The following is a 16251-nucleotide window of genomic DNA, read 5'->3' as shown; positions in this document are numbered from 1 at the left end:
TAAACATATAAATAACATACACTTTAATGATAGGTGGATGATAGTAGTTGAATATTGTTAATTCACTTTGGGAAGAGTCTATTACTGTTTTTTAAGAGAAGAGAGGTAGTAAGCTTGGGAGGAAAAAGGGGCTAGAAAAATGAGCATTGTTCAGTGAAGTACTAATAGGATGCTGCATCCTACTAGCTCTGGATACATTTATTACATGGGTAACACAAATACTGTTAAGACCTGTCTTCAGTCTTGGGCAGTATTCCTTTAAAGAGTTGCTGTTTCTCAAAAATAGGTACTTTTTTTCCCTCCAGTTAGTCAGACGCATGTACAGGTTTTGTGTTTGCGTTGGGATGTGTTGTCCTTTGTGGGAGGTTATGCCCACATCTTTGGTTCTCTGGAATCTTACAGAGTTTCTGTGCTGGCCTGCTGAATCAGACTGGATAAAGTAATCACATGGAGATTCAGAGTCACGTGGAGAACCACGCTGTCTGTATAAAAGAACAATACTCTTAATGTCTGAAAATTAGTTTCTTTGCTGACCAGAAGGGTGACGGAGCTGTGAGGCATTGGCTTCAAATACTAAGTTCTTCTGGGTGTTGTGGGGAAGAAAGAACCAAGAGTCAAAATCTGCTAGTCTTCCTTTTCTACAGTCAGCAAGTAAAAGGTCAGCACTGTGTAAGAAGAAGGGAAAAATGGATAAAGAACGGGGTGAAAGACTTCAGAATTAAAAATAAAGTTGCAAAATTCTTGATGATCTGTGTTGCTGTATCTGAAGCACTTCATTGTTCTCCTTCAAATTCCCCTCTAACTTTCCATTCCCACTATGCCCATGAAGACCCTGGAGCAATTAGCTTGTGGAAACCACCGGCTATCACACTGCCACCAATTTTTATTTCCTTCTCTGCTTACATCCATGTGTTGTCAGTCCTTTTTCAGTGTCTTCTGCTCTGGAGAGGAACTTTTGTTCATTCGCATATTCATTCATGTGCTTAAGCTTGTTCCTGCTACACTGTGACTTAGATCTGCTATTTGACAATATGAATATTAATTCTAAGATCTAGACGAATGACCAACTAGCTATCAATGTGTTGCTTTATTTCAGAGCGTTGTGCGTTGCCTTTGGCATCCCAAGCTGAACCAGATCATGGTTGGTACAGGAAATGGTTTGGCCAAAGTGTACTACGATCCTGTCAAAAGCCAGAGGTACGTAATCATGATTAAATGATTAAGAACATTATTTTTTTCCTGAAATTTAGTCTGATTCTGTGGTTCTGTGACTATACTAAGAAAGGAGAAAAACTGGTTTAGTAAAATTTGTTTCACAGAGCGTCACTTACTTAGTAATAGTAAAAAGGAAATTAAATAATCCAAACAAGTTTGTTTCTGAAACACTGTTCGTTTTCCCTTGGAGTTTTTACGGTGCAGTATGCTGGTTGTTCTATCTGAATTTACAAACACCTTCATTTTTTAATTGTATGAGATCTGCAGTAAGAATAACCAACCTTTCATCTGATCTCTTGGAGGTTACTGATGTGGTGTTACTGAAAGCATATTTATTGTATGTAGTCATATTTTTGATGTCCTTCTTTTCTTCCTGAAGTAAAAATCTTGTTTAGCAGCATTAGCTTAAACCTCAGTGTCTGTGAAGTAATATTGGAAGACCCAGTTTGAATGGGAGCAAACCAAGGAAGCATGATCCCATCTTTCTGCTAGTCTTCTGGAGTCCTCTGCTCCACCCCTGCCTGTCACATGTGGATTTTGCCTGTATGTGTAATGGAAAGGTTGTAGTGATTCATCAGAAGGTGACTTGTCAGCCTGGAATGAAAAGAAGAGGACTTAACTAGCCTATAAATACTTCTTTTGCAATTAATTTGCTTTCACCATCTGGATTGGTTGGAGAACTGGGGCATGCTTCCTTCCTGTCAGCAGGGGTGAAAAGTACAGTTCATCTATACTGAGTGGTATGATTAAGGTGTTATTCCCCTGTATGCGCTCATCTTTGTTTCACTGGCATCCAAAAACTTACTGTGTTACAGTTCATAGTTCCTGGTTACTTACTGTGACCTGGACACTGGGAGGCAAAGATAAGCGGTAGTTTACAAGGTTATCAGAAATAAGTTTTATTTTTCTGGTTTGTGTCAATTTAGAGAAGAAGATAGCAGGTCGTCAGTGTTTGGACCCTCTCCTGAGGGCAGCCTGAGTCTCCTAGGCACAGATCCCAAGAGCCCTCGCTCAGTTTTGTGCCCAGCTTGTTTCTGGGTACTTATCTTGAAGAGGAAAATACCACCAGTTCAAATCAGCCCTGCTGCAGCCAGGCTAATGCAGTCTGTCCTGCTGCAGTGTGACAGGCACCTCTGCTTAGATAGCTGCCACCTCTGCTGCTTGGGAAGAGCACTAGGGGCAAATCGTTGCCCGCGTTCAGAGAGAAGCACTTCCCATCTGCACACTACAAGTCCTGTGGACAAATGAAGTGTGAAATGAATCTTCCACCCTTATTTTCGCGTGTAATATAAACCACTCTGTAACCGAAATGCTGATCTCTCTACCCTTCTTCACGTGTGCATGGGCAGGCAAAGATATACATGTTCATGAATATTTAACATGCTATATAATTTTATTGAGACTGTCTTGAATAAAAAATTATTTGTGTTTGGTGTGAACAGACCAGCTGATCTGCTGTATGTTTCCTCCTAGGGGAGCAAAGTTATGCGTGGTCAAAACAAAACGAAAAGAGAGACAAGCAGAAACTCTTACACAGGATTACATTATAACACGTAAGAACTTTAGATGTATTTTTATAGCAGCATCCTTAGCTCTTTCTCAGATTTGAAATTATTTGCAGATCATTTAGCTCTATATTATCTCTCCAAAATGTTGCAGTCTTTCATTAAGTATTGATCATTACTGGGAGATGTTAGTGCTTCATTCAGATTTTTTGTAGCGTTGCACAACCAGGAAGGCATATATCCCATATGCTCTGGGAAGTTGTTAATAATGCTTGGTTTCTAGATTGTGATACACCTGAAAACACAACTGCCACTAAAAAAATCCCTAACAACAAAACCAACAAAACCTCAGAAATTTTGGAGCTTTTTCTATCTTCGGTTTTGCATAACTAAATTGGTGAGTGTAGATTCATTTAGGGAGTGTTTTGACTCTTGCGAACATCAACAGTACCAATGGCAAAATCAGAGACATTAGAGATGGGTCTTAAACAAATTCCAAGTGACTTTTCAAAATGTACAACATGCCCAGAGTTATATGGGGTTTAAATAGCTTAAATATCTCTGTAGCCTCGGGGTTATACTTGTGTAAGATCTTATGTTCATATTTAGGCTCACTGATGCTTAAGAAATAGTTATCGTTGTCACTAGTGATGTATAGTGTTCTGTGATCTGTCTTTGTATAGTGATCTGCCTTTTCCCAAGGGCAAATTTTACAAGGGGACAAGGGCATCGACTGAGATTTTGGCCCTCCCCAATAGCATTGTCCTAAATAGTGTTTTCTTACGTGAAATGAGAACAGTCACACAGTTGTGCTGTCCTGCCTGCTTCTTTTCAACCTATTGCAGCTCCATGGTGTTTGGATTCACCCTGTTTTCCTATATTCTCGGTCTTGGAAGTAGCTAAAGCCATTTCTGTAGAACAAAGTAGTTGTTTGGCAGCATAATAAACAAAAAGAAAATTTAAAATGAGAAAGTTTGTGCAGTACTGGTAACCAGGCTAGAAACCATATCAAGGCACTATGGTTCTGGATTCCCATCTCAGGTACTTTCCAGGCACAGCTGTCTCTTACTTACCTTGCTGCTGCAGATATCCAGCTCCAGTTTTTGGGTAGCAGTGAGTAAAGTAGCAGCAGGCAAAGATCAGAAATATGAATCTCATTTGGGTGTTTTTTTGAATCCATCCTTACTACAACCTTGGATATATCTATGTGTGCACTGTTGTTAGTGTTTATACTATAAAAAGCTTTTGTGATTTTTTTTTTTTAAATTTCTGCTTAAAATCCAATGGAACTTGTGTATTCAATGGTATTTATAAATGCCATTCAAAGATTTAGGTCCCAATTATGTAAAGTTTTGAATTTTATCACTGAGTTTTAGCTGTGCAATTGTTTCTTCCACATCATTTTGAAGCCGAAAAAACTGTATAAAGCAATGTAGTAAAGTGTTGTAAGGATTTGCTTTGCAACTTTTTAAGTTTGTTGCATATTTTGGAAACACTTCAGAATTTAAATGTCTGCCTTTTAAGCTTACAAATAGAACTGGAAAGAACTGAAGATCTTGGAAGTCCTTTTGTAAAGGACTTCTCTTTTTTTTTTTTTTCCTCCTTTTTTTTTTCTTTGGACTTCTATCGACTCTTTAATCTCAGACTTGCCTGTAATGCCTATTTAAAATGCAGGAATGTTTTTTTGAGGGATTAGGTGTGACTTTTAAAACACAGGAACATGCATTTTGGGTTTCCCTTAGGCAACCTTGACTGCACAAATGGCAAAAGCTTGGATCTGTGCATTAGTCACCTCAGATGCTCTGTGCAAAGTGATCAAGCTGAGTGCTTGCCAGCAAATTGTCCCTGCCATTTCATACCTTATGCAGTCTGCAAAAACAAAACCTAAACATTTATTTCCAAAGATCTGCTGTTGTGTCACCTGGCTGTGACTTCACTCAGTCTAATAAATGGAGCAGCCTTCCAAAAATAAGTTGAAAAATCAGACTGGTAGGTTCCTGGATGCCGCCTTCTATATTTTTTATTCAGTACAGAGTTGGTGCCCCTAAATTTAAGATTCTGTTGGGGGTTTTTTTTGTCTTGGTTAGGTCTTTTGACCCCAACACAATTTCCCATGTTTTGGGAAGCAGCAGCAATTGGCACACCGGAATATGAGAACTAAACCTCACCACAAGAAAACTGTGTCCCTTGACATGGTGTTTGTTGCTGATAAATGTGTCTCTGGTCTGAGTGGACCAAAACCATTGCTGTGATTGAAGATACTGCAACAGGCTTATGAGGAAATGGAGGTTTTAAATCCTGATAATTTAGGCAGATAGTCTCCGTCTCTTTGAACCGTGATTAATATCATAATTTAAGAAAGAACATGTTTGTGACTGCATGCGCAGAAACATTACGTTTTGGATCATCAAGGGGATTCCACCTCTCTCTGTTTCAGATCCAAGAATGCATTTAGGGTTTTGTCATGCTCTTAGAGTATAACAAAGCTGTGGAAGCATGGAAAGCTCAGGAAAGAGCAACCAGTTGGTCACAATGCTGCTGTTGAGAATCGAATGACAGGGGAATAAATTAAATATGCATAAAGTGTGCAAACAGTATTTCAGATGAAAGGCTCCTGCCTGAAGGAACCCTAAAAATCTGACTGCTTTCATCTTTGAAAAATTCAGCAGAAAGGTCCACGCTCTAAAATACAACTCAGTATACCACTGCTTGCATATGGAAGAACTGGGAGGCAGCTTCTGCCACCTTTTCCATTGAAAGCAAGAATCCCAGTCTATGTCCTTGTAATTAAAAGCTTAAAAAGAAAATGGAATTTCTAACGTTTATTTTTCTCCAAATGGTGACCCTTCAGCCCATGCACTTCCGATGTTCCGTGAACCACGACAGCGAAGCACCAGGAAACAGCTGGAGAAGGACAGGCTGGACCCCATGAAGTCTCACAAACCCGAACCTCCAGTAGCAGGACCAGGTAATCCATGCAGAATCATTTCAGACTGTCGCATTCCCAAGGGGCCATCGTGCTTCGTTTCTGCCATTGTTTGGACTTGCATTGAGACTTTTTTTGGAGGCAACTCTACTATATATTTATGTGCAGTGTAAGACATTGGTTTTTAATTGGAATGCTTGCCCGGAATGTATTAATAATCACAATGATTTACTTTAAGTTATATAATCAGTAAATCACTTGAATGCAGCTCTAAATTAGACTCTTCCTATAGTATTAAATAACTTCATTGTATCAGATCACTGTTACAGACACAATACGACATTTCTCTGTTTTTTTCTTAAATATTTTTCTCTAAAATACTCTTTCTTTTTCTTTTTTTTTTTTTTTTTTTTGCTACAGGTCGTGGTGGGCGTGTTGGAACTCATGGAGGTACCTTGTCATCGTATATTGTCAAGAATATTGCACTGGATAAGACAGATGATAGCAACCCTCGAGAGGCTATTTTACGTCATGCAAAGGAAGCGGAGGAGAATCCATACTGGGTTGCCCCGGCATATGCTAAGTAAGGAAACAATTAAAAATACAAGTAATATTTCTGGATGCCAGTGGAAATTTGGTAAAAATAGAAGATACACATTTTTAATGGTATATTTTGCCTTTTCTGGATTGCTGTGACAAGTATGTAAACTAAGAATATGCCATTGTCCTGTATGAAGATAAGATTTTCCAGGAGATTAAATTGCTGAAATTTGACATTTCCATTTTTTTAAATGTGCCTGTCAGTGCTACAAAATTATTTTAATGTTTTCCAAGTTGATTCGAATTTAGAATCTTCTGCAAATCAACATCTGAAATTCCAATATATCTTTTAATATGTTTCTGTCCCATTGACAGACTAGGATGATAAGTTTTCCAATATACCCTCTAGTTGTGACTGATTCTTAGGTTAAGCCTTCAAAATATTTACTTGGTGTTATGACAGCATATTTTAGGTGATTTCTCAAATGTCGTAAGTTTTCATTTGATTTTTTCCTACACAAGGACCTGAGTACTTGCTTCAATTAACTTGGTGTTAAAGGTATAGCAGTATTAAAAATTGCACCTATAAAATCTCCTGCAAAAATTCAACATAAATAAACAAGTGTTCGGTTGTTTTTACATAAATTAAGGAATCTGATCAAGATTATGGTAGTAATCTCATTATCTCAGTAATGCCACAGATGGTAATTTACTCAGTTTAAATTGTATGTCTCAGTGTGGTATTTCAGTGTATGTTTGACAATGAGAATAGTGCAATATGCTTCTAGAATGCTTCCTACCAAAGATTGGGGTTTTTTTCTAAAAATAAATGCGCTGCCGACCATTGAATAAATACATTCACAATAGTACTATAATGAATACTGGATAAATACATTTCATAATAATGAACAGTAACTACAACTTTAAAAATTACTAAAATTTTCATATTTGGTTATTATATTTGCTGCTTTTGTTACACAAAATAATCTCTCTAGTATAATTAGTAATTTCAAATTACATAAGGAAAAGATTTTGAAGAGGTGAAACAGTCTGCATGGAACAGTTTGTCAATAACAAGCTATTTTTTCTTGTTTTCAGCCCAGTATTTTATCTCCTAGGCTATGTGTTTATTAGTACTTTACTGACTGTGCTTTCTTTATTAGCATTTAGCTCTTAAGTGAGACAATCACCATCTCTTTCCAGAAATTCAAAATAAATTAAGAATCATAGCTGTTTCTAGTAGTGACACTTGTTTTCTAACTTGACGCACATGTTCACGGAGAGAGCTGAGTAGCTCCAAAGCAGCTTGAGAACATCAGTGACCCAGCCTGGCTTTGACTGGGTAATTAATAAGCATGGCATACTGGTAATTAATAAGTATGGCATTTGATATGGTACATCAAATCAATGCATTATACAGTATCACCCTGGGTACCAAAGAAGGAGTGTTGGAAAGCCTGATTCTGTAACAATTGTTGTAATTAATATGTTAATTATTGATGTCTAATTGTTTGACAGTTCGTGTTTGCTAGAGATAAAATTTACTTGGAAAGTGTAGGCAGCTGGTTTTATTTGAGATATGCAACTGTCTATTCTCAGAAGTAAATACAGTCACACATTCCATCAGGTAGGTAGATACCTCAGTGTATTTTTGGCTCAGCAACTCCATTGATTGCATATTCAGTTTCATCCCTGACACTTGCAACGTAGTAGACATGAAAGTTTTAAACCATAGCTGTATTACAGGCGGCTTACTGTGTCAGGTGGGCAGATCTCATTACAGTTCCTTGTTAAAGATGTAGCTGCAGGGGAAGAGGAGAGCTGGCTGAGAAGTGGGGAGGATGCAAGTCCAGACTGCTATTAACTTACACACCAGACGGCAATATGTATGTGGAGAAACTGGACGGCAGCCAGCAGCGGGCTGCCTTGATGGGTTTGTCAGCTGATAAATCTCATGCCAGTGAAACTGCCGTTGTCCCTGCTTTAAGTGTTGTCTTTCAGATGTGTTCTATGCAAAGAGCAGTTTAAAAATTAGTAGTAGTATTATTATTCCTTCTACTACTGCAGCTATTGGATAAGACGCTGAAATGCAAAAAGTTTATGTTCTTAATTTTCAGAAACAGAGGTCTGTATTAACCATTCCAGACCAATGATAGTCATAGGTTTCATTAGCTGCTTCTTGCCTGCACATGCAGATAAGAGAGACAGCTGTGCTAATTATATCCTATATCTGACTTTACAGGGCATGTATGTTTACCCTGTACATAAAGGATCTTACAGATGTTCTCTGTATGGTGCATATTTAATAAACTATGCAAATGATAAGTAATTGATAAAAGTTATCATGTAGTGCTGGATTGTAATTGTGTCCCAATGACTGTGTTAAAAATCAGGAGTTTAATAATGACAACCAGCATACAAATGTAGGGAAAATGGCTGCGTTAGCATAAGATATAGAGTTAGGAAAGGTGATATTCTGATACATACTTCAAATGGCATACAGTGTTGAGAGTGAAAAAGCATACATCCAGTACATTTCATTTTTTTAAGTAGTGTTTATTCTTTTTACTGCTTTATTTCTCTTCTATCAGTTTTTTCATATTTCTTATGGTAAATTTTCACTTCAATATGGTATAAAACTATCCAATTGATACAGCTCTTGTTTCACGAGGCTTTTGTTTTTATGTTGTCTAACGGATGGTCATTCACTTACAGAAAATGTCGAAGGAAGCTATAGTTACTTAATTTTCTTCAGTGATGGTTATTAAATAATTTTAGACTGAGAAGACTAAGGAACACTCAGGCTGATCAGAGTTTCGTAACTGATTGTGATGACTGGTTTAGAGTTCATCTGGTCCTGATTCATACCGATTAGGTAATTTGAAATCAGATAACTGATTTCATGCCTTTTAAATTGCATTTTCACTTCAATAATTCTTACAAGAAATACCTGCAACATGACTTTTGCTGTTAGTTTATACCTTGTACATAAGAATTTTTCCTTTTTGTTGAAGTTAAGGTGCCTAATTTAGTCTTGAAACCAAATAGTCATTTGCATTATTTATCACTTGAATTTTTTTTTCAAGCTTGTTATCATTAGCCTGACCTTTCTGTTTCTCCTAAAATTTGAGCCAGAAAAGGAGCGGGAAGTACGTAAGAGGCAAAAGGATGGGTGAAAAAAACAAATGCTGCTGAAAAGGATACTGGGGATGATAAGAAGTACATGCTGAATCAGGGTATGACATGTCACAGGAGCCCAGTGTGAATAAAGTGTCAAGAAAGATGTGATCAACATAGCAGAAGAGTCATAATGGATGACAATAAAGAAAAGATCTTGAGGTTTTTTTAGGAAAAAGTTTGTTAGAGACCTTGGCAAGAGCCATTCCAGTAGAGTGAAAGGAAAGGAAGGACAGATTGAAGATTTCAAGTAAAGAACCACAGGAAAGGAACTTGAGGCATTAGTTGTAAATGTTTGAAAATTACATTCTTTGCGAGCTGTTTGTTTTAACACAGCTGTACAGAGATACTATAATGACTTCAGATGTCCCTCTGAAGGATCAGCAGGAATTACTAAGCATTGTAGCTGAGGGCTTAATCAGGCCCAGATGTAACCCTCTTCTGTACCGTAGGGAAGGTGAGGGTGAAGTTTCCTGCCCCACTAAGATAGACCAGAGTTCTCAGAAAACACCTTCCGGTTCAGTGATGTTGCCCCTATTTTGCTGTCTTTGTCATTGCTGCTTGTCACAGGCAAAAAAGGAATGGCTCGGAGCCAGGGCCTGTAGCTGTGCTGTGTTCACGGAGCGTTTTCCTCAATGGCAGGACCAGTGTGTGAAGTGTTAGCCTTGGAGTTGCCCAGGTATCTTCAGCTGAAGAAGCAGGACTGAACAGAACCTTTTGTAGCAGCGATTTTGTTGGCACCCATTGGTATATTTAACATAAATCTTTTTTAGAAATCAGTCACTTTGAGAGGGAAGCCCTTAAGATTTGGTGAAGAGTCAGGCTGGTCGGTGGGGAAAGGAATTCAAAAGGGCCTGATGCGGAAAATCTTCACTTTTCAGTCTGGAAGTAGCCTTTATTACATTATTCTGGTTTCCAAGCATGCCTGAAAGTCTTTTTTTTTTTTTTTTTTTTCTTTCAGTGCAGTATAAACACAAATTTCAAAAGTTACTGCAACATGAGTCACATGCTGTGATATGCAATTGTCATCTCCAGCTGGTTTAGCTGTAGCAGTATTTTTGTAAGTTTCTGGTCTATGAACCCCAGATGTCAATGAGTTACTTTTATGGGATCCCTGAAAGGTAACTAAGACAAACAATTGATAACCAGAGGGAATTATGGTGACTCTAAAGCAGTCTGGAAATTGGCCTGTGGAAATTTTTTAGGGGTCTGCATATCTGAATATGTTGAAAACCACTGAAATAGAGAAGCACAGAGTATGAATAAATCGTTAGTTTGTTTTCCTGTTTTGCTTTGCAGCCTGTTAGCGTAACCCACAACAGGAATGCATTCATCAGTGTATAAGATATTGGTTTCAGCTGACAGCCGTGTGGAAACACAGCATCATAGAATAATTTAGGTAGCAAGAGACCTCTGGAGGTCATCTAGTTTAATCTCCTCCTTAAAATCTGTTCACTTAAATCAGGTTGCTCAGGTCCAATTAGATTCAGGTTGTTCAGGGAGTTGCCCAGCCAAGTCTGAATATCCTCAAGGATGGAGATTCCAAAACACCTCTCTGGGCAGCCTGCTCCAGCAGTCTGGTTGGCATAGTACGCTCTTGACAAATACATGCTAGCTCTTCCCTATCACCTTCTTGTCCTTCATGTGCCTGGAAATGCCTGTCATGGGGATTTGTTCCATAGCCTTCCAGGTGAATGAGTTTAGGTAGACCATCCTGTAGTTCCCCAAATCCTCCTTTTACCCTTCATAAAGATGCTGATGATTTCCTTTTCTAGTAACTGAGAACCTCCGCCAGTCACCGTGACCTTTCAAGGATGATAGACTGCCCTTGCAGTGACATTGGCCAGCTCTCTCAGTACCTTGGGATCTAGCCCATCTGATCTCATGTCCAATGAGCTACATACTCCTTGTCTCTGTCTTCCTCTTCTGTTGGTAATGTCTCACTCTCTCCCAAAGACTCTGCTAGCAGCATAGGGGTCTTCGGAGACCTGAGGATAGACTTTCTAAGGGAAAAAGGAGCCAAAAAAAGCATTGAGTATCTTGACCTTTTCTATATCCTACATTAGTGGATTACCTGCCCCATTGAGCACATTTTCCTTAGCATTCCTTTGGCTGTCAGCGTAGCTGTAGAAGCCCTTAGTTTTGCCTTTCACATTTCTTTCCAGTTTCAACTCCAGCTGAACTTTGGCTTTCCTAACTCCGTTCTTGCATGTTCACGTAATGCCTCTGTTCCTCTTGGCTAAGGCTGTCCCTGCCTCGTCTCTCTGTGTTCTTCCTTTTTGGGGTTAGGGGTTTATCTCAGGAGATCCCTGCACATCCATACTAGGCTTCTGCCAGACTTCCCTTTCTGCACACAGGATGGAATGTGGTGGTGTTGTCTCAGATTGACCAGCTCTCCTGGGCTCCTTTGCCCTCCATGGCAATCTCCCACAGGGTCTGCCAGGCAGCTGCCTAAAAAACCAGAATCAGCCCCCAAAGCCAAGGATAAATAAAATTGAGAAAGCTGATGGTGAAGAGAACATAGATTTCCACATGTATTATTTAGCCCATCAGAAATAAAAATATTTTGAAGTAGTAAACCCGTTTTGATATTTTTTGTATAAATATTAATCATTGCAGCAAATTCCTGCTACACTAGCAATCTCTAGTGCAGTTACTAAGCAGAACAATTTGTGTTTAAATTAAATGATCACTGCTGATAATGCTATAACAAAAACAGTGTTTTCTATGCTTATGTCTTTAAAATGGTCAGGCATGTGAATCACCGTAGGTGCCCCAGTTACTGCTGTGTAGCTTGTGGAGGTGGAACAGTTTACATTTCAGCTGCGCTGAGGCTACAGCCATTTCATGCTAATTTTAAAAAATGAGATAGCGAGCAGACTTGATTTCCTCTATGTTTTTGCTTTAGCTGGTTACTGCTGGATTATGCTACATTTTCTCCCCCCTCAACCTTTACTGGATTCAGTAGCATACTTATATTAGTCTATAACTTTTCTCTGAGCAACTCCTATACTGGAAAATTCATAGATTCTGCTGCTTGTTTCACAAATTAAGTCATTCTTCTTGCTTGGAAGTTTATAACCAAAATTGTGACAATTGGAGATTTTGTGGTCAGAAGTTGTAAGTTTACACTGGATTAGTTGCACTTTAATAACAAGCATCTCAATACTGACCTGATGTGATCCTATGGGATGTTTAGATACCTTTCATCTATTGTGATCAAAGGAAGGTATACTGTTAAAGTGGACTAAATAAACTTCCAGCAATATGTTTTGAAAAAAAAGAAGATTCCACACATTCCATCTCTTCAGCAGCTAACAAAATCTAGTATTTTGGACAATAAAGCCTTCATTCCTGGTGTCTGTTTTGGAATGAATGTTGATTTTTTTTTTTTTTTTTAATCCTTCAGTTGTTGCTTAAGCAGAGTTTATGTAACTATTTTCTAATGACATTTTTAAATTGGAATTTTTTTAAAAAAATCTTAGTTCTGCAGAAATCCTCCTCTAACTTCCAGTAGTGTAAGCCTTCATCTGGGTGCAAGGTCTGCTCAAGTGTAATGAGACATACACCCTGCACCCAGAGTCCATGTGCTGGTAGAGTCCTGCAGCGGGACAATCTCTGGAACATCTTCGTATGCTTCTTACCTCCGTGGGAAGCTTGGAGGATGGGGGAGAAGGCAGGCCAATAGAAAGATCCTGTTTATAAGGAAAGTTGTCTTTGACTAGTTTTGGTGACTGCAAACCTATTTTGTGCCATGTATTTAACAAGTGGAGAATCCTGCCCTTTAATAGCTGATGGTTTGTTATTACTCTTCGAAGTCAGTGGCAACATTGAATTATGCTCCTTGTGTTAAGTAAGGAAGGCAGATGCAATTTTGTTAACATTTCTGCATTTTGCAGAGTCTGCCAAATAACGGTTGTTATAATAATCGTGTTTTGCATCCTTAGGCTGCTGTAAAAACATTAGTTAATACATTAATGAGATGATGACTGCCTTGGCTGTGTTTTATACTTTGTCGTGTCTGTTGTAAGGAGAAGTCGAGCACAGCCAGCATCAAAAATCTAGTCGTTTGAGCTCCGCAGTGATTGTGCTGAGAATTAAGTTGGAAAAGGGGACTATGCAGTGATTAAAGTGTAAAACAGGGGAACTGAATGTCCAAACAGTTTATTGAAATGCTACTTGATACTGTGTTCGTTTAAAAAGTAATCAATAATTATTTTTATAAAGTTTAAGTGTTATTTAAAATACAAGTAAACAGTGGAGGAATAGATACGATCAAGCTTGACTGTAGGATACACTGTGTTCTCATATGAAGATCATTAGTTTTTTTATGTTACGGTAGTGCTGGATAAAGTCTCTGGAGGAGAAGCTGTTTTTTTCATGCATAGGCTAAGCCAGAGACCTGGCTTAGCGGCTCTGTTTTCACTTACTGGCTGCTGTCATACTACAGTGCATCAAAATGGAGGTTTCTTTTCTAAAAATCATGGATTGAGAAGACCCGTGGCTTCGTTTTTCTAGCTTGTTTTAAGCTGATTTGTTCCTCTCTTCTATCTGAATTTTATTCATGGAATATACAGATAATGACTGTGAGCTGATGGATAAATAATACTTGCAAAAGCTGTGTGTTCTTTGCCTGAGAGCTGCAAGTTTCTTCAGTTCTTAGAAGGTTATTTGATAGGTTTATGTTGAAAACTAAAAATGTGCAAGCCTAAGGTGCTCTTTTTTTAAGTACAGAAGGGATATCATTTGTGTCTAGTGCATGTCTAATACAGTTTCTGATAACGAATTATAGTCTGACTATTATTTTAATCTTTTTAATGTTTTCTAGAACTCAGCCAAAAACAGTTTTTGCAGAAGTGGAACCAGAAGATGATGAAACAGACAAGCCAGAGTGGAAAAAACGTAAAATCTGAAAAATGTGATTTGAAGAAGAATTTTAGAGCATTTGAATCAAAGTACAACATTTATTTCTTCAGTTTGGATAGTGCATCAAAATTTGAAAGCAAAAATTACTTCAGTTCATAAACTTGCTGCAGTGTAAAAAGGGGATTGTTGTCTTATATTGGATTGTAATCCACATCTGAATTTTGCAGTGCAAAGAACTCCTCTCTAGGTCAGTTATTTAGTTTTGTGATTTAAATGAAAAAAATTCTTTATAAATAGAACTCTAGTGAATTCATTATATTGCCAAAGTTTTTTAATTACTGCCAACTTTACAAATGCTGTGCTGTGACAGTGTTCAATGATTCTAAGTACATAAATAAAATAATACATTTTCTCAGACTCCTTTTTGTTTTTTCTAGTTAAGATCTAACAAATTACCTCCTTCGTTACAACTATAACAAAGTTTACACTTTAATTAATGTAGAATAATACAGTTTAGTTCATTTGTGTGTTCACACAAGTTCCAATTTAGTTCAAACTTCTGTGTGAATTGTAGAAAACATATTTCCTAGTGCCTATCTTGAATGTTGTTCCTTTTAAGTAAGTGTGGTACCTTCATATGTATACTAAACAGTATACTACTAAAATACCTGTAGTATTTTATACAGCCTTTATTTTTCAACGATGTGAAACTGGAATCGGCAATTATATATTTTGGTTTAATAAAAGTAACATGCTTATTGCCAAGTTGATGTAGAATTCTGTTCAGGCTTCCTATCCCTATTAGTTAGTATTGATAAGTGTTAGGATAGAGCAGAACTGTGTATTTATTACTAGGTCTTTTTACCTATTGACTTTGTTCTGTGCCTGAATTACATATATTCTGCCTCACACTATCTGAAGACTGATACTATCCTTCATAAAGTGGTTTCTTAAATACTGAAAGTTTTCATTGTTTAACACCAAATTGCAATTCCGAATGTCGTAAAGTGAAGGCCAGATTTAAAACCACTATCCTTTAAGGGAGAAGGAAGGAACCTAGGTTAGTTTTAGGCATTTATATTGTGATTACAATAGTACACACTATGCTAAGTATTGTGATTGTAATAATATACAATATAGCAAGCACTCTGCATTTCCAGTAAGAGTAGAAATTAATAGACATTGTATACAATCAAGCTTTCTTAATTATGCATAGATTCTGAAGGCATATTTTAACGCTATATTTAGCAAAGCACTTAATCACCTTCCTAACATCAAGTGTGTGTTCTTGATAGTCAGCAGAGCTTAGATTTTTTTTTTTTTTGTCAAGCATTGTTCTGCATCACTATTTCATTGCATGATTTCCTTTTCCAAGCTTATCTTTCTTTTTCAGTTATCATTTTTATACTTTAAGGAAAAGTATGCCTGACTTCAAAAGTTGTAATGAGCATTGGCATTACATTCCTGCAACAAAATATGTCTGCTGCTTTCACTCAGTGTAGTCTTTTGATGAGTAGAACCTTACTAAATAATTAACAACTTGTCTTTGTCCTTTGTAAAAATATTTTAGTACCTGCTTATGTAGAATAGCAAATCAATGCTTAATTTAAAATTGCAGCTTTAATTTGTAGAATGAAGGACTTAATACCTAGGTAGACAGTAAATGGAGGAGAAAAAGGAATACCAGATGAAGAGCAATGATTGTTAAGAAGACCTGCTAAAGACCTCCCTATGCAATGTCCCCCTCAGCAAGTAAACATTAAACGGCATTGTTTCATTTAAGGCTATTTTTTGTCTTTTTTTTTAATCGTAATAATGCACTAGAAAATGAAGTATTTTCAAATAAATTTCTGTAAAATCTTGAATAAGATTTTAAAAGGATAAATGTGTCCTTGATTTTAGGCTAAATGTTATTAGTTCATCATTTCTATTGTTAGTTGTTCACTGAGGCCGGGTGGCTTAGGGAGCAGAGCTGCAGGGAAAGGCAGATGAGGAAAAATGCTGCAGCTGTTCTCTAAGCAT

The 16251-nt window shown here is 37.5% G+C and overlaps 1 protein-coding gene across 1 annotated transcript in view; it reads left to right on the top strand.

The window, feature by feature from the left end:
* The window catches only part of WDR70 (WD repeat domain 70), a 139865-nt gene extending 123854 nt beyond the window's left edge, over positions 1-16011 (top strand). The window contains exons 14-18 of the mRNA XM_014947564.1: positions 1097-1197; positions 2689-2768; positions 5572-5688; positions 6067-6229; positions 14192-16011. Coding sequence (XP_014803050.1) covers positions 1097-1197; positions 2689-2768; positions 5572-5688; positions 6067-6229; positions 14192-14276 — 546 coding nt within the window. The 3' untranslated portion in view covers positions 14277-16011. The remainder of the gene's footprint in view (positions 1-1096; positions 1198-2688; positions 2769-5571; positions 5689-6066; positions 6230-14191) is intronic.
* The last annotated feature ends 240 nt before the right edge of the window (positions 16012-16251 follow it).

The sequence above is a fragment of the Calidris pugnax genome, unplaced genomic scaffold (genome assembly GCF_001431845.1).
Source record: "Calidris pugnax isolate Ruff unplaced genomic scaffold, ASM143184v1 scaffold156, whole genome shotgun sequence".
In the NCBI taxonomy this organism is placed as follows: domain Eukaryota; kingdom Metazoa; phylum Chordata; class Aves; order Charadriiformes; family Scolopacidae; genus Calidris; species Calidris pugnax.
This window is presented reverse-complemented; position numbering and strand designations above follow the sequence as displayed.